This window comes from Lonchura striata, chromosome 2, assembly GCF_050655825.1.
Source record: "Lonchura striata isolate lonStrDom1 chromosome 2, ASM5065582v1, whole genome shotgun sequence".
Classification (NCBI taxonomy): Eukaryota; Metazoa; Chordata; class Aves; order Passeriformes; family Estrildidae; genus Lonchura; species Lonchura striata.
This window is the reverse complement of record NC_140704.1, coordinates 17,977,842-17,996,915: the sequence shown is the minus strand read 5'-3', so window position 1 is coordinate 17,996,915 and position 19,074 is coordinate 17,977,842. Positions and strand designations below refer to the sequence as shown.

The window sequence follows — 19,074 nt, the reverse complement described above, 5'->3', positions numbered from 1 at the left end:
AGAGCACCCCAAGGCAGACAGGCAGATATTCCCCTTGCCCTGGGTTCCCACAATTTAGGCATAAAACCTAAAACCTTGAGGCTAGTTATTCTGTGATTGAATGTCACACGAAGCATTCAAATATAGCAAAGTTAGCTATTCATTGTAACCAGGAACAGCTGAATTACTGTGACTATAACAGTTCACCAAATGTCAGGTACCAAATCTGAACTGATTAAATGTGTAATTGGTTTAGTTGATGAAAAAAATTGATTTTGAAGAATTTCAAACTAATATGTGTGTACTAATAAAATGCATTTTTGCATTGCAGTGAGCATGAGCATAACTTTCTATTCACCATCTTGGCCCCCCAGTTTTGTTTTACACAGCTGAATAACTGTAAAACTGAGACTTTCTGTCATGTGGAAGCAACAAAAAAAAATGCTTGTAGTCTCCTAAATAGCTTTTTTGTCCTAAAGATGTCATATAGTCAAGCCACAATTTTCCTGCATGGTTAAATATTAAATGACAGCAATTTGCTTGTTGAGAATTGTTGATACTTGATTTGCGGTTTGGTGATTTACTTATTTATTGATATATTCTCCAAAAGAACTTTTTTGTTTCTATAAGGATAACTCTGGCAAGACAGTGACTGATGGAACTGCTGCTTTATAGGTGCTTTTAGTTTTGTACTTTGGAACTAATGCTAGCAGTTCTCAGGAACAGAATTAACACTTACCTTCTTTGTGTAATAATACTTGCCTGCTTTCTGTAGCTCATAGGAGGTGCCATGCTGGACAAGCAATGCTGAGTGAGGGATGTACTGCACACAGCTGCCTTTTTCAGCTCTTCCAGTAGAAGAATCAGGAAGTTTTGATAGCAGCACTACAGAATGATTGGAGAACAGGAGGCTGTGAATCCAGGATCTTCTGTGAGCTCTTGCTTAATAGTTTCGTAACCCACTTTTACAACAACCTGCACCTTTATTTCCTTGAGGAATTCCTTTCAGGTGCAGTGTTTATCACACAGGTTTGCCTGTGGGTGACTATACACATCCTTAGTTGCACCCATCTTTATCTGCCTTGTAAGAGAGGCTTAGTGTGCATTGGCAGTGCTGCTTTTAGAAAGAACAAAGGGCCTGTAGATGCAAAGCCTGAGATGGAATTGTATCACCTTGTGCTTGATGAAAGCTTACTTTGAACAAATGCTGTCCATAAGATCTACTTCTGCTATATCATTCAGGTTCTTACTATAAAGGGGTGTTTTTTATAATCTTCTTTTTCACTTCCCTCTTTTTATTTTTTTTCCCCTCAGTTTCCATCATGAGTATGTTCAAAGTAGTTGTTGGTGGTGCTGAATGTGACAGAAAGTCAAGCAGGAAGTCTGGGACTCATATGCCATGCTTTGAGCTCCCTTCTGAGTGTTTGTACAGTTTTATCTCCTGGGATCTTGTGATACCAGAGAGAGAAGCTGGTGTGATACAAGAGTCTGGAGCTCCATTGCTTTCACTTAACTCATCTGTTTCATATACGTGATCACTCAGTTTATTAGCAGTGGTGTTACAATTGTAAGGCTTTCAGCATAGATTTATTTTAACTGTGTCATGAAGTAGTGTTTAACAAACAGTACTTCATGTTTCTTCTCAAAAATTATATTTGTTATCAAACATAGTAGTTGAGCTCTAAGTAGAAACCAAATTAGTTGCATGAAGCATAAATATTTCTTACCTTTGGGGATGATGAAAGAAAATACCTTTGAAAAACAGTGCTTTTCTAAAATGAGTAAAGATGAAATTTGAAGATGATTTGTGGGCTCAAAATGCTAAATATCCTGCTAGGAACTACTAGGACATATCAAATCTTACAAACATAGCCTCTACATCCATGTTCATAATAAAATACTGAACCTGAGAGATGGCTGCAATGTAGGGATAATCTGTCTGAATACCTCTATGCTTTAATTCTTCATGTCAAATACTGTGGCGTAATCTCAAAAGTAAAAAGTGCCTCTATTCTTACATTGCTGCTGTTGCCTTTCTTGTTCTACTTCAAGTATAAGAGATGACAAAAACAAACAGAGGGTCAGGTGGATTTGTGTGCATCTGAATTTGAAGGGTGCACTGCACTTAAGGAACCAGCATGACTGGCTGGAGCCCCTCATCACCTCTCTGTTTCTGGTGAACTTTGGCTTTGAAACCATAGTAAAATTTTAAAACCATTGATAAATAGCTATTATTGATATAACTTGGTCATATGTGTTTGGGTTTCTTTGAGCATTTCAGATATTAAATCCTTGTAGTGACAGAATGTGAAGATGGGGAGAAAACCAAGAACCCTTAGAATCCAGTTTAGTATAGAATCATGAATAAAGAAGTGCCATTGTTATAACAACTGTATCCAACAATGTTCTATGGCAAAATGAAGCTGTTTGAATTTCTTAATTGAATTTTCATACATAGCATATTTGGATTCTTTCCATACACAAGCTTAGTTCATTTACCTGCATGCTGTAAGATTAAAACATGGCAACATCAGAGATTTTTTTTACACTTTTAATTTTTAAGGTGTTGTGCACAGATTGATTTCCACACCACCACCACTTGCTATTCTGTGTTGTTTATGAGAGAAATACGCATCTTTAAATTCTATTTCTTATATGTGCTAAAGCCTTTTAAATACATTGCTGAAGTGTTTAAACTCTTTAGCAAAGTGGTACCCTATTATATTCAGATATGTGCAGTTCTGTCATTCCTTAGTTGCTCTGCCTTGTCCACTGTGGTATTTTAGTAGTCTTTTCTGAGTTCATGGGTTTTTGTCTGGAGTTTACAACTGTACAGGATGGATTTTTCAATAAGTCACTCCTATTGTGTTTCTTGAAGTGACAATTACTAAGTAATGTTTTCTCTTTCTGAGATGTGTGGATCTGGATGCAAACAAGACACAGGTTTTATACTGTCTGTCTACGTTTATAAAAGTACTCTTTAGTTGTAAATGGGGATGACTGAAGCACAGCCAGGAAAACTTTATTTGATATTTGGATGATTGCCATAAATAGAATTCAGCTAACACATGCCTTTGTCTGTTGTTGAAATTCAACTTTAAAAGGATTAATTTCTCAACCCTACCCTGCTGTGAAGAATCCTGGATATTAACAGCTTTTCTGAAGGTTAGTGGAACACTGCATTAAGTGGTTTTTGTTCAGCTATGAATTACTCTTTAATAGTAATAGAAGTAGTAGAAGGTTTGGTACTAAAATTTGTGTTTTAAAAAATGCAAGAAACAAATTTGACTTCTCATTTTTATTTTCAAGTACAAGAAATAATGATATTACAGTTGTGATAAAATTTTAATGACTTTGGTAATTAATAATATATCACTGGTCATCTTTCTTTAAAATAGAAGTGGCTATCTTTCAGCAAATTCTTCTGTTTTCACTAACACACTATAGTGTGCATTTCATAGTTGGAGTAGCTGCATTTGCAGGTAAGATTTGGGTCTTACATTGTCCAGTGCTGCATCATCTACAGAGTGCTCAGATCCTCTGCTGATTCTTCAGTGAAGCTATGCCAACATGCCAACATGAACCTTTTAACATGATGTTTTCTAGTGCAGGTAGAAACAAGGCATCTACCTTTCCCTATATGCTCATGAATTGTCTTGATTTAGAGTTTCCTTCTTTAGTCTGAAGCCAGAGGAAACGGGAAGGAAGATTTTTCTGTTTGGCTGTGTAAGGCATTTCTGTACACGCTGCAGCTTCTTTGAAAACCTGCCACTGCTGCTGTAGCACCAATGCAGCTCTGCTCAGGAGCACTGGTGGGAAGACTTGCTTCCAGTCTTTTACTGCTTTACCATCTACAGCTACTCTGAATTCAGTGTGGTAGACAGAGGGAGGGTATAGCACTCTATACTTTGCTTCCGCTGTCCTGTCTTTAGTGGTGCTACTCAAATGAAAACACACAATGAATGTTAGGAAGAATACCAGTTGCTTTGCTGATATACTTTCATTTGAGAGCTGTGTGAAAAGTAGTGTCCAGATAGAGCTAGGAAACTTAGTCTGAATAAGTTAATGTCAATAGGAACAGAGGGAAGAAGTCTTTGTGTATTTATCAATTAATCACATTATTTTGAGATGTATCCTTGAAGACATTAAATAAAAACATTGTTTTAGTAAGTATTTTCAAGCAGATTGAATACAGGGTAAGATGAATTCAATTGTGCCTTGCTGATGGCTGGCTGAGGAGTCTAGACATTCCTATGACTCAGCTTCTGGGGATAGTTGACGTTCTACAAAAATTTCAGGTGCGTCCATCAAGACTCTTATATAGTGTATGGTGCCCTTTTACTCACTTTCACCAAAGCTAGGTTTTTCTTGCTCTTTGGCTTTTGCCATGCAGTTATGGTAAAATTTCTGTGGTTAAATGTGACTTGGCAGAGTTAGGTTTATGGTTGGACTCAATGTCTACAAAGGTATTTTCCAACCTAAATTATTCTATTCTGAAGAATTTTAAGAAATAACAGAGGCTGAAACCATATGAATTAATAATACCTTTATTACTTATCTGATTGCTGAAAATAGTTCTTTTCTTGGCTACATTACTGATTTCAAGGTACCATAGCTAGATGCAGATGTTCCTGTTCACTGTAGCTAATGTACCACTTGTGTGTGTATATGACTTGCTCATCTCTCTGGGGTGCATCTTAAATGATGTCAAAGGTGCAGAGGTGTGTGAGAAACACCATTTGGATGATTTCATATATCCAAAATGGAAGCTGTTCAGCTCTAGACTGAAATGAATTCCATTAAGAGGAATTCATTTCAAGCAGAAAGTATGTTAAGAGCTACTTCTGCTTACAAAAGCGCACATCATCACTGAAGAGGCTTGGAAGGATTTCAGATCTGCTTGGGCTTTTGCATTAAATGAATGATTTCTGGTGTTTCTATTCCTCTGCCCTTGCCCCATTGCTACTGTGTCTTTTTTTGCATTTTCCCACCGTATGGCCTGTTTGTCCCAGGAGGAGTCCTTGAGCCATTGCATTCCTTCAGGTGTGCTCTGTTTTGTTCTGTGTCTGCTGGCATCATCTCTGCTTGGTCCATGGATGGGAAGTGGGAGCAGGCTCTTCCCTGTTTACACTGAGCTATGCAGTTTTATTAGCTACATTTTATACAGCTCACTGAGGCATAACTTTCCCTTCAACAGAGCCCCCTTCCCACGGGGCAGCTCTCTGACTGGCCTTTTGTATGTGTGGTGACAGATTTTTGTGTCATTTGCAACCTGTTTGAATTCTCGTGCTTCATGGAAGAGGAAGCAAAGAGGGAAAAACACTCTTTTACAAATTTTTGGGTTTTTTTACCCTAGTGTGATGGTGGAGAGGAATCTTCTGCAGATCCCAAACATTATCTGGGCAACAAATGAAAACCCGTTCTGGTGCCAGGAAGAGCATGGCTGAGAGATGCAGAGGCTTGGTGAGCACCCTGGCTCTGCACCTCTGGGGCAGGACCTGCCAGCCTCTCTGCCTGGCCACCGTGGTCAAACTCTTGTACCTTCCAGGGTTTTCTTTGAAGGATGGTGTGTGCCCTTCTTGGAGACTTAATCTGACTCTGAAGATGCATGTGAACTAGTGGGGCAAGAGAGTGAAAACAAACTATGAGTCTTGAAAAGACCACACTCGTTTTCACACTTGTAATTTAATTTTAATTGTTAATTTTTATTTGCCATTAAATTAGTCTTCAGCTAGTCTATTTTATGTTATTAATTTACTTTCTTTTCTTTTTATATATATTTGCTATGGATTAACAGTATTATTCATTAAAGGGTATCTATCCAACATAATTAACAAATAATTTGATGGTCCAGAACTCTTTTTAAAAATTATTACTTTTAGGAAATAGGTTCATCAGTTACTAGGTTATAGGGAGACGGTAAGAAAGAACTGAACAAGCCATCTCTCCTTGTTTTGGTCTACATTAACTCCCTGATGTTGCTTACTGTAGCCCTCATCTGCTTCCTGCAACACCTTCCCATCCCACAGATAACTGTTTCTGTCTCGTTGTGAGAAGGAGAAGTCTTGGTGAGGCCATTTGGGGAAAGTCAAGATCTCTAAAGCCAGTTTGTGGAAGGGTGCTTTAGCTGCTGCCACTGGAGATTGAAGGTTACTGTGTCAGCCCCATGCCTGAGAGTGAATAGGTGCAGTTCTTGTAATGCATTACTTCTCTGCTTGAAAGTTGAAACTGAGTCCATGTTTATACATTTGAATGTTTCATGTTTAAAAATAAGAGTGATTATCTGTAGTGGCACACTAAATAAACTGCATTTTTCCCTCTTCAGAAACACTTTTTGTCTGGAGAATTCAGCAGCAGCAGTATAAGGCAGTTGCTCTTTTCAGAATATGTGATTTCTTTCCTGGCCCTGAACTTTTATCTTGCTGAAACAAATATTTTACAATTAAGAACACTTGGTCACATCTGGTACATCTTAAAAAGGGTTGCTTCTCCAAGAATAGCATGCAAACATGAAATCAGAATCATAAGCAGATGTTTGCTAATATGACCATAGATAACCTTTCAGTTTCATGTTTAATTTTTATAAATAACCATCTGTAAAGAATGCAGATTAATAGAGAACAGAAATAATTTCTGTCAGTGGTAATATATTAACTTTACTGTGTTGCTGATGTTGTACTTATTACTATAAAATAGCATTATTTATTGTATAAAATTGTCAGCTGCTCATTACACAAGAAAAGACATCTCTGCCATTGCTCTTTTACAACCTGGAAATGTTTGCTTTTTTGTAAAGAAGACAGGATGATTATTTGTGTCAAAAAGACTCCTAATTTTAGCTTAATTCTTTCATTCATTGATAAATTACTTGAATGTTCTGGAATAGAGGGAATTTCTGGCTTTTTTTTTTTGCCTTTGCATTTTTAGTGAGCTTGGCATGGCTCTTGAAGTTGGGCTGGTAAAAGTGAGGTATTTGCTCCCTTGACTGCTGGCCTCAAAGAAGCATATTTTAGCTTATTGGGAAAAAAAAATAAATCTGTTTCATAAGGCAGACCAGTAGCCTTTTGTTTTCCTCTTATAATATTCTCCTTTTAACTTACTGAAATTAGTTTTGGAGAGTTCAGTGTACAGATGCAGCTGACAATACTCTTCCTTCACTGAAAAGCCTGCCTGTCACTGCTGCCGCTGCCTTTGCCCTTCCAGAAGGGTCCTTGTCACAGTGGGGCCTTAACTGGTGGCAAAATGTATTCAGATGCCATCATAGGGAAGGCATGACAAGGGACAATGCCAGAAGTGTCCCTTAGCAGTAAGAGTTGTGGTCTCTGGATGCTCCAAGCATGAGGCAAGTGCCATCTGCTTTCTGCTGAGGTGTCCAGTACAAGTCTGTAGGGCAGCTCTTGGTGTTTTGGGAGCTCAGGATGTCAGCGACTACTCCTGAATCCGAAAAATGATTGTTGCCAGGGGCAAGTTTGGGGAGGAGTGCAAGCTACCAAATCTGCTTACTCAGAGCATGAACCTTGTAAGGGAGAAGGGTGAAGTTCATTGGTGTGGTGCTGCCCAGGCTGTGCCACTCACAGGACCTTGCAAACCCCTCCCCTGGCTCCAGACCTGTGCAGGACCAGTCAGCAACTGGGCAGGTGGAGTAGGGTCAGAAGGGTTAAGTGCCAAAACAGGTTAACGTGAGTAAGCAGTCAACCCATAGAAGGTGTATATTTGGGGCTTTTTTTGGTGTGTTTATTTTTTTTTTTAAGTATAGAAACTTTAAAACATCGCACTTGATGATTATATTGACATTCCTCAGAAACAGATGCACAGGAGTATAGCAAGTACATCTCAGCATCCAAATTTGTAGGTGACGTAAAAGAACTGTTTGGGAAAGATAGCACAGCACTGAGAATTCATTAGAGCATTGCTTGCATTATAGTTGAAATACCTTCAAAGAGAAACTAACAACTGAAGTAAGTTTTGAAGCAGAAGAGCCTTGCAGGCATTAGGGAAGGGCTGGGTAGCAGCTTATGTGTTAGCAAAATATCTTCAGCTAGAATATTATTTTACATCCCTGTTGTGTAGTTTTCTCCCTTGGTAATTTACAAATGGAAAATAAAATTTGGAATTATAGTTGATTAGATATTGTGAGTTCTCAACAAAGAATGTTTGTGTTCTGTATGCAATTATTACAGAGTTGCTGGGTACAACTTGGTAGATGAATTTGAGTTATCTTTTGTGTTCAAGCAATTTAGTCTCTTCTTTTTTTGTATGAAGAATGAACTATGTTCTCCTCCAACTACAGCACTCCTTAGATAAAGAATATTTTATGTTATTTTTTAAACCAGTAATTATTTTTTTATTTTATAGAGAAAATTAAACTAATTTAATCAAGTATAGCCTCTACAAAAGATTTTGATTTTGCCAGTTGTGGTTGTGTAGACTGCATTCTGGTTTAAAAAAGCTGTGTTGCTATTCTCAGTTCTGAAGACATAAACCCAGTTATTCTCTCTGCCTTTTTTATCATTCTCCTGGCTCACTTATTTGAACATTTTCAAGTATTTTGGCCCTTTCAATCCTAGATGTGAATCTGTGGTTCTTGCTAACAGATTACCTGGGCTTGTTCTGAAAAATGATGTGGAGGCAATACTGGAGCATTTTGGCAGTGCTATGCTGATTTGATGGGAAACTGAGGCAAGGAGGGACAGAGGGATTCTGCCTTTTGCTTTCCCTTAGGGTAGCTGGAAGCTCACTAATATTGTCAACCTTTTGCAGGTGTGACCAATGAGTCTTTACTGTCAAGCAGTGTTCTTAAAACAACTTTTGTTTTGAAATTTTGAGATCATAGGCTGTATTTATCAGCCTACAAGGCTTTGTGAATATGAAATGTTGTCTTTAAGTTTGCGAAATATCCATTGAACCACTTAGATGCAAGTTAAAGGGAAAATTGTGTAATTATATTTTAGCCTTTCAGTAGATCCACATTGTTTTGTGTACTTTTAATAATGGTCATTATTTCAAGATATTGAACCTAAATCACATTAATGGCTTTGATAATTTTTAAACTTGTACTGTTCTTGAGTGATGAAAATAATGTTGTTGCTAATTTTTATTTTCTTGCTTCTAGATAAAATGTTTTATTTGAAATGCTTAGAACTAACAAATGGATGAAGCTTGGAAATGGGTATTGGTGAAATAAAGACAAAATAAAGTTTTAGAAATGCTGAGAGCTCAGAATTTCTTTGGGCATACGTCAGCTCTGCCTTGTGGTGAAAAGGTAGCTGATGCTTTAAGAAGTTGGATCATTTGTTTGCTAACTTGTGGCAGAGTAGTAGAGACAAGACTCAGGTGTGAGAAATATGACACCAATTATGTAGATGGTTGTGGTTAGATCTGTTGCTAATACAGTATCTAAATATTGCTGATGCATTGTATAATATAATCAGGTCTAAAGAGTTGTAACATAAGCAGGTTCAGCTAAAAATGTAAAGGTTTGCAGTCTTTGGCCTGCAGAATGCACAAATACAAGGCTACAAAGCACCTCTGTGGCTACTTTGGGATTTTATTTCTTCACATGACCAGATCTTAGTGCTGGTACTCACCTGTCCAAAAATGTGTGTTCCCTGTCTCCAGACTGGATGTACCGTGCAGGCATCTCTGCCTGGGCAAAGGGTGAGGATGCACCTGGAAACTGCCTGCAACTTTAGGGGACCCGTTGGTCCGGACTCCAGCATTTTATACCCTTTTGCAAGCTGATCTGTACCAAAGTCAGTCACAGTCATCACAGCTTCCCTGTCTCTGGAATGCATTCATTATGTGGACATACAGACAGCTCCTCCTGCAATTCCCACTTGGCATTCTAAACTTAGGAAAAATCACATTGCCAATCAGAGACAATGGCAAGGGAGTGGGTGAATGTGTGTGGGGAATAGGACTCAAGGACCTGACTGTCTTTCCTTGCTGTCACCTAGCTGCTGCAGGGCATTTCTGCTGGGTTAAAAATATTTGTTTTTGAGATCATGGCAATATTTTTCTGAAGTGAATAGCTGTTAAATTGTTCATACTTCCAGCTTTAATTGCATTTTAATGAACAATGTTTTGGTTAGTCAGCCTCGATGAAGTGTTGTTTGCAGGGTTTTCAGCTTTGGCTGTCTGTGGGAGGCTGGTGGTGCTGGTTTCCAAAGGGGCTTCAGCATACTCAATCTTGACTCACTCCTTTCCTGTTTTAGGTTTCCTGAAGTTCCTGTGCTGTGATGCCCCGGAATGCCTCATGGCAGAGCCACCCGGCCGCCCCGCTGGAGCGTGGCGCTCCCCTGTAGAGAGCTGGGTAAGTGAAACCTCATCCTCGGTGTGCAAAATGCTGAGAGGTGATTATTTGATAGATGGATAGGGAGGATATAAAGGCAGAACTAAGAGGAGTTGGAGATGCTCACTGAGTTGTGAATTATATCTTCATTGACTTTATATATCTATTTATACAGAAGATAAGCATTGGGGTGAGGAAGGTGGGTTAGAGGAGGTGCATCTGAAATGTCTTTTTGCTCCTCTCTTTAAAAAAGTTAATTTCTGGAATACTTTCTTTTTCTGCCATGAGCACTATTGATTTCCTTCATATGCTATGAGCCCCATCACATCTTCTGTGTACTGCTAAAATTTGTTAGATGTGGCTACCACCAGTTATGGAAAAAATACTCTCTGTGTTGTACTCTAGTTATATAATTTTCCTCTTGAAAAAGTAAGGTGTGTGAGTGGCTGGAACCCCCTGTTTGACTCTCTGAGGAAGGCATTTATGTGTTTTCTGTGCTTGAATTGGACTTAGGCCTTTCTTCATGATTTTATCAGTGATCACTATGTCTGCCAGGGAGTCTTGCTGAGACACAGAAAACTCTGGGAATAAATCTAGATATTTTCATGTTAATGTTTGTGGCTTTAAACATGATTGTCAGTTGTTAGACAAAACTGTGGACTTCTGGACCTAGATCCTTCTAATAGCCCTGGCAACAAGTCCAATGGATCTAAGGGAATGGCTCTAGGAATTGGTCCAGCTGTTCAAGAGGAAGGGCAATTAAAGTACCCATTGACATCTCTCTCTTGGTTTTTCTACAACACAGAACTGTCTTGCACAGTCTGAAGCCTGAATATGCCAAGCAGAGCTAAGAAGAAATTATCCTGTTTTATATAGATAATGCAGTCTTGACACTGGGACAGTTCCTCAGACCTTTGGTTTAGGAAACTTGTAAATTACTAATAGACTGTTGTATTTTGGATTTCATTTAGGTTCTGACAAGAACGGGTTTTGATTCTCTGAATTCCCCAAGGCCAAATACTTACATTTTTGATCTACTACTGTAGTTGCTCTAGCAAGAGCTAGCTTACTTTTCCTGTGGTGGACATTCACCATTTGTGTCTGAATTAATGGGTAGAGATGCTGCTGATTTTGAAAAATAGTCTGATTCCCAGGAAATGATCCTTCAAACCTATGTTGTTACCTGATTATTTCCTGTCTTGTCCCATCATCTTGTTTGGGAGAAGATGATTGCAAAGAAGAGTCTTTTCTGTCTAGAGACCCACAAATTCAGAGGAAGTCTGAGCCTTTTGTCCTGCCTTACCCTGTGGTGGAAACTACATGACTGGGAGATCTGTCTGCAAGGTCAGGGCTAATAAGTTATTTTGTTAAACTGGACCACGTTGTGATCTTGAAAGCACTGTCTGTGGGCTGTTCTGGTGTTTGAGGGCTGGGGCATGGGGGCAACGTCCCTGGGAGGATTTGCAGCAGTGGTGGGTGATTGCTATTGCTGAGAAGAAATGTGAATTTTTGTGTCATCCATGCTGATGTGAAGCTGTGTGTGAAATCATTGTCAGCAGAGCAGTATCAGTACATTGGCAATGATCACTTGAACTGATGCCTGTTCAGGCAATAAACGTTTTGAGGTGTGTGGTTGCAGTCTGTGCCCCCTGGAGGATTGTACTCTTACTTGCCTCCTGGGTGGATGATGTCAGCAACCTGCTCCTCTCATCTTGAGATCTGACCAGTAGAGTTACCTTATCGTCAGGTTTTGTGATGCTATTGGCTCAAATGTTTGAAGTTGTTTCTGTTCACCATGGTTTGCATTTATTACTGGCTGTCTTGAAACAGGTTGAGTTTAAATTCACCTGTGTTTGTAGTTCTGAGGGACAGACTCTGAGTCAAAGAAGGAAGACATTTTCTTTGGATCTGAAGCACTTTTTAAAATTAGGTTTAGTACTTGAAAATTACGTCTCCTTTGGGATTTTACTTCCAGCCAAAGCTGGGAGATAGCAAGGCTTTGATGTGAGGTCTGGGAAGGTGGTGTCTCAGTCCTTCTCTCTGTATCTGGTTAGTGACACTATAACATTTTGTATTTGCACTAAGGAAATATCTTTTCAGGTTTTTTTTAAAAACTCCTTCCACAGTTGATTATTCACTTCATTAATTTTATTTAGAAGAGGGTGGATGTAGTTCAGTAGAAATTTGCTTTATGGTTGTTTTTAATGCTGCAAACACTTTCCAGTAGTAGATTTTTTGGGAGTCAGTTGATTCACAGATGCCAGCCATGACTGGCATTCACTGTGAATTGATTCTTGTTCTTGAAAATAACTGATTTTGATCAGTTTAGTTATACCAGATGAAAAAGGTTTGTTTTAGGCAACCTCATCTCAAAATGGGAATGGCTAAGTGGTGGAGCAGAGCAGCAGCACATGGAAGTTTCCCAGCCTTGGCTGAACTGGTGTGGATTCTCAACAGTGAGCTGGAGCTTTGCTGCAGCACAGTACAGTGATTTTAGGAGCTGAAAGGCAGTAGCTGCAGTGGCTGGGTTAGCTGGAGTTGAAAGCTGTTGAGCACCTTGAGCTTCATCAACCTGCCACTACTATACCTGTCCCTCCCTACCACCACTCCTGGGCTTGCCCTTGAACAACTCTATGAAAATGATGGGGTTAAAGGGAATTTTGTGATTCTTTATGGCTATTTATTGGTATTTTCCTGCTGCTAGGAATATTCAGTACATATATGTGGCTAGTTGCATGACATCTCATCACTTACCAAACTTGCATGTTCAGAGGGTGATTTTTTTTTCACTTCTGCTTTTCAAATTTTTTTTTTTTGTTTGTTTGTTTTTGTTTTGTTTTCTGAGTGTGCTGGGGATTGTGTGTATATGCTCCTGGTATCTTTTGCTTCAAATTTTCCTATTGAGTCCTTATCTCTGCATATGTGTTTATGTTGGGTGTTTGTATTTTAAGTGCCCAAGTTGGAAATTGACTTTCCTTGATAGTGTGCCTACCTAAGATATTTGCACTGTATCTTTCCGGTGCTTTTGTGCACAAGAAAATAGATGTATCTGATAAACAATTTTGACTTTCTCTCAGTCATTTAAATAAGTCAGAATTCTTTTTCTTTACAGATTTTGCCTTTTCCAGTGTGTTGTTCTCAGGACTGTTTTCTCTCCTTGTTCTTTTGTGTGTCTCTTCTTTGTGTTTTTCCTGCATTTCTCTTCTGCTTTCATCTTTCTTTGGGAATCAAAGGAAACATCTGAGTTTATGGCACTTCTTTATCAGGCCTTTCCTCCCTTTTACTAGTTTCCTTTCTTTCTTTCTGGGATAACTGCAACCTTTGCCCATCCTGTGATGGAATACTTGTGTCACAGATGTTCTTGTGAGGTGCTTGCATTGTATGGGGGGAAAAAGCATCCTGAATGAATGCCCAATTTCTTGATCTTTTAAGCTTTACCTTGTTTTTTAAAAAAAATATTTTACAAAGTATGTATATGTGTGAACATCTTTACTTCATCAGTTTGGATTCGTTGTCACAGCTGGAATATCAAGAGACTTGGCACTGACTGCATTTCCTTACCTCTGCAACCTTTTGCATATATATATATTAAGTAAATTTTGCAAAATATTCTTCTGAGGAGTGCAACATCCTGAGAGAGGCAAATGGCCTGTAAAAAGAAGTACTGTAAGACTCTTTTTACCTTCTTCTGTGCTTCAAGATTTAGTTCATGACCTGACTGAGGTGGGCCCAAGGGTGGAACCCCCCTGCAGATGGAAGGGTGAAGAAATCTGGGATGTCTCTGTTCCCCCCCCCCCACCCCCAGAGTCTCTTGGCAGTGGTGGCTTCTTGGCAGTTTCACCTCGAGGAAGGAGAAGAGCAAAGCGGGGGGACCACAAGGTGTCCAGCCACCGTGGGAGCTGGAGCCTGGGCAGAGAGCCAGACAGGGAGTTGGGACTTTTAACCCTTCCTTGAGAAATGAAAGCTTTGTGATTTTTTTTTTCCCCTCCTCAGTTTGAAAGAGAGGAAGAGGGACACCTTGGACACTGGGATATTAGAAGGAGAAATTCTAGATGGGAAAGGGACAAGGAGTGGCTTTTGGCTGGACTCTTCCATGTTGCCCACAAACTGAACCAATTTTTTTCTCCTCCGAGAGACTGTATTTTAGGAGGATGCCAGTGAGCCAAGAGACCTGCTTCAGCTGGGGAATGGAGTGAACAGAGGAAAATTAGGGGGTTTGTGGTGCTGCCTCCTGTTCTCAATGAGGGAGAAGAGAAGAAGATCTCTGTACTTGGATCCCCGTCCCCAGGGAAAAATTAGGGGGGGACTATGGTCCCAAAAAAATGAAAAACTGAACTGTTGTTTTCTCCCCTCTTGGCAGCGCATCCTTGAAAGGAAAAATCCTAAAAGCAGTCTGTCCATCCATGGATTTTGTAGTGAGAGCACTGTGCATGGAAAGGAGAAGGGTCACCGTGGCAAACTTTTCTCTGGGCGGTGCCATGTGTGACATGGAAACACAGGATGTGGCAGCTTTGTTTCCTGGGGGGTCTGTGGCACAGGAGAGACTCTGTTCCCTTGATGGACTGAGTATTGATTGTCTGGAGGGTGGAAACCTGATTGGGGTCCAGATTGTGTCTCACTGTGGTTTGTTGGAATTGGGTGGTAGGAGGAGGAATTCTTTGCAAGGTTTTAATTTTGATCTTTGTGTGTTTCTTTTTCCTTCCTTTTTTTCTTTTATAGTAGTAGCTTAATAAAGTTTTTTTTCCCTGTTATTAAGCTTGGGCCTGCTTTGCTCTGCTCTTGATTGCATTTCACAGAATTCATTTGAGAGATTGCATTTTCATGGAGGCACTGGCATTGTGCCAGTGTCAAACCATGACACCTATCCAGTTTCTGCCATGAACTGAGGCATTGCTGAAGTATCGAGAGGTTATTTGGCCTTTGAGTGTTGAGGGAGGCAGAAATAAATGATTTATCAACTTTTTTTTGTTGAAAATACCTGGTGAAGTACAAGGAGCAGGGCTGTCAGTGCCACCCAGGTTCAGGGGACCATGTGGAGCAGTATGCTGCACAAGCAAATGCTGTAAAATGCAGCAGTAACATCTTGTACTGGGTTGTTTTAAAATTGCACTTTGGCATATCCCAGCATTTGGAAAAAAAAATCAGTGCTGGAATTTTGATGATGAGACATAGTGTATGGAAAATGTTACAGCAGTCAGGTTTGTCAGTGATGTTCAAATGCTTTCCTCTGTACCATTTTTATTGCTATCTTAATTTTAAATTAACTACTTCTGTAATATATAGTCCTGACTACTTTGGATCCAATATAATTTCAGGACAAACATCTTCAATACAGAGATTCTGTCTGGTATATTCTTCTTCTGTTAAAATAATCAAGATTTAAAAAGAATGCATGGAGTATGGTCATAGTTCCAGAGTGAATGTGAATGTCGAGCAGTCATCATGGCATTACTAGAAAATACTTGTGTAAATAAAATGTACTTTCTTGGATTTAGGGTGGGTTTTTAAAAAAGACTAAAAAACCCACAAACCCACAAATCTGGGACTTCTAGAAGGCTTGGAAGCATCTAGACTGCACTCGTTGTGATGAGTAATTATGGTATTTACTCTCAGAGAAGAACATGGTTAGTAGGGTCTTTGTCTTGAAAATTATTTTTAACATGATGAAAAATGTCTCATCTGTCTGTTTCTTTTCCATGTCTATACTATTTGTGTCTTTAATTTCTTTTATTAGTAAATGAAAGGGGAAAAATGGGAATAACTTCAGGAAATAGATGAAGGCACAGTAAACAGTACTATGGAAACAGTAAATAAAGCATCTGCTTTTGATTTTTCTGTGAAATCAAGAAGTAACTGGAGCAAAACACTTGTTAGATATTTTTTCACTTCTATATCTGCTGTCACGCTTCCCTTGCCTCTTAGAGTTTCTCTTTTTCTCAAAACAGTTGCTTCATTGAAACCAAGACTGAAGCCTACAAAGGAGCCATAGTGAACAGATAATAAAGGACAGAGATTCCAAATGTTGTTGATCTGGGCTGGATTTTTCTGTAGCGTTTGTGCCTGGTTTGGGATCCAGCTGTGACCCTTCCCGGCAGCGAGGCTGGGGCCTGCAGCTCTATGGGCACCGTTCATTTACTTTTGGAAAATTAATGTAAATGTGGCACGTAGTTCACCATTTTCACAGGTGAAATGGGTCTGTGGCATAACCTAGGGAGGTGAACTGGAGGGTTGTTGAGCATTTTGCTCGATTATTTGTTCTTTGGCTCCCCTCCGGTCCATACCCTGTCTGTACACAGGTTTAAGTTCCTGTCACAGCAGAGTCACCGACATGGGGCTCTGCCTGAAGCTCTCCCTAATCCAGGAGTGCAGCCTGTTTGGGGCTACGTGCATGCCTGGCAGGGGCTGGTGGTTAACCCCAGTCCCTGTCTGTGGGGCAGTGAGTAAAGCATTGCTGAGTCTGAGGGCAACATCGTGGTGTTGATGTGGAACCAGGGCACAGACCTGATACAGCTGTGGTCAGCAACGGGACCCCAAATCCTGTGTGACTGACGCACTTCCTGACATTTCCCTTCTCCCGAGGTATGTACCAGGGAGCTCGTGGCTACTGGATTTATGGCTTGCAGATCAAGGCTTGCCAGACTGGCCAGCATGGTATTAGTGAGTACTCTTTTACCACATTTTAGTGGTATCTTGAGGGTTCGTTTGCTGTTCCAAGTTTGTCACTGCAAAATGGTGAAATAGGAAATAAAAATGGAGAGGTTGTCTTAAACATGAAAAAATTTAAGCAAAACCCATATATTTGTCTACCAAGTTTAATGTTTTTATTCCTTTAATATTAAGGGCTAGAAGTTTATTGTTTTGAGGTTTTTTGGGAACTTTTAAAATTTCTGCAAACATCAGACTTGAAGAACTAAGACTTTGAAAGAGCCAGATGATATTGTGAGACTCTGGAGGGAAAAATATGATGCTTTATCTAACACTGTAGATAGCTCCTTAAAGTACTCCCTCTGCTTCCACATCCCTTTATTCTGGGACATGAAAGAGAAACCTGGGCCAATACAGAATTACAGAACTAGGTTACAAATGTGAAGATAGGTTATTTGTAGTTAAAGCATCAGAAATTTATTTTATATGCTTATTTTGGTTTAAAAATTGTATGCATTTGGAAAACTCTCTTCCTATGAGTGTTCTTTCTCTCAAGTAATTAATGCAAGACAGTGAGCAGCAGAGACAATGAATTGTAAAATTTCATTGCTGGTTTGCAACAAGAATTTGAACCTCATCCATCTGTCATCAAAAAAAAAAAAAAAGCCTTTCAAAAAGCAGATGGTCTTGTAACTAAAACAGATCTGAATTCTGGCAGACAGGGTGAGAAATATGCCTTGTGAGAACAGGGGAAAAACTGCACTGGGAACTGTTCATCTTGGTGGAATGTACCAGCCATGAATACCTTTGCTAATTCTGCCTTCCACAATAATGGTCAAAATCAGTAACTTCCCTTCCAGCACAGCTTGTATGCTCTCTTTCTGAAAGGTGTCATTTCCTAATAGGTATTTTATAAGTAACTTGAGTGCATTTTCTGCATGTTAATAACAAGGGTTTCTGCACAGAAAGGATTTAATTCTAAGAGGAAATAATGGATTAGCATTGCAAGAACCTCCTTCAAAATAAAACTCTCTACTTACAGTGCTATGTTTATGTACAAGCATTTGGTCTTAGGGGTGCTCTTTAGCAAGATTCTTAAATTAACAACCCAATTAATAAATTATGCCAGCTCTCCATCATTTAATGGTACTTTGAATTACAACAAAAAAAGTCATCCTCAAACTTGCTAGGGGCTTATTTCTGCCTATTACTCTGCTTTGTGTTTTACATAGGTGAAGTGGTAGCTGTATAAGTTCATTCAGGATTCATTCTCTAGGAATCCACGAGTTATTTAATCATCTTCATCAAATTCACTGGCTGCAATGCATAAGTAAACACAGTGTTGCTTGCATGTGTGCCAGAGATAATTGAAATTCCTAGGGGCTGTTTGTGCCTTTTGCATGATTTGGAGTTCAGTAACCCAGCACACTATTAAAATAATTTTTGTAGTGACTGTCCACTCAAAATCACATTGAACCTGCTTTCAAGCAACAGAAATGTTCCCTGGAATTATTGTAGCCTCTTCATTGGCAGCTAGCGGTTTTTTCAATAGTATATAGTGGGAGATTTTCTCAGTTGAAAAAAACAGTAGTAGTTCAACACATCCACATTTATTGTAGGAAAATCATTAACTATTTTAGGCCTACTCTTTGGTCCATCCTATGTTTAAATCTGAAGTCAAGATTTTGATAACTGCACAATTGCTAACTCTTTATGTCCCAAAAAGCAGGAAGATGATTGTGAACAGCAAAGTCAGTAGCATCGTGTAGAGCCTTTGGGTAGGGGTCTCCTTTATGCAATGCGGTGCTGGTTTGTGCTGCTGACTGAAGCAGAAAGCTGGGGAGCTCTGTGTAGTCCCTTGGGATGAGTTTTATGTCAGAGAGGCAGTACTTGCCATGCAAAAAGGAGAAAAGCCAGACAAAAATCTTTTGCATGATTGATGAATATATTGTTTGGCTGAAGGGAGCCATCCTCCTCCTCCACATCTCTTGTGGTAATATTTCCTTTTAATGTTGTTCTGTCTCTTGCCTGCATGCAGCATGAGTTTAAAAAAATGGGCACAGCAAATACTTTTCAAACTATCCCAAGGAAAACAATACAACTGCCCAGCCTGATAGCTCTCTCTTCTGGCTACTTAACCAAATGATCTGCATGAGAAG

General features: G+C 39.4%; 1 protein-coding gene across 10 annotated transcripts in view; it reads left to right on the top strand.

Annotated features, from left to right (window-relative positions):
* Positions 1-19,074, top strand: part of KIAA1217 (KIAA1217 ortholog) — a 360,062-nt gene that overhangs the window by 16,344 nt on the left and 324,644 nt on the right. For 9 of the 10 annotated variants that reach the window (XM_085573026.1, XM_085573014.1, XM_085573016.1 and 6 more), the window contains one exon: positions 10,194-10,291. In XM_085573026.1, coding sequence (XP_085429152.1) covers positions 10,228-10,291 — 64 coding nt within the window. In that variant the 5' untranslated portion in view covers positions 10,194-10,227. Of the gene's footprint in view, positions 1-10,193; positions 10,292-19,074 lie in introns of those variants that run through there. The other variant, XM_085573029.1, reaches the window with a different exon arrangement.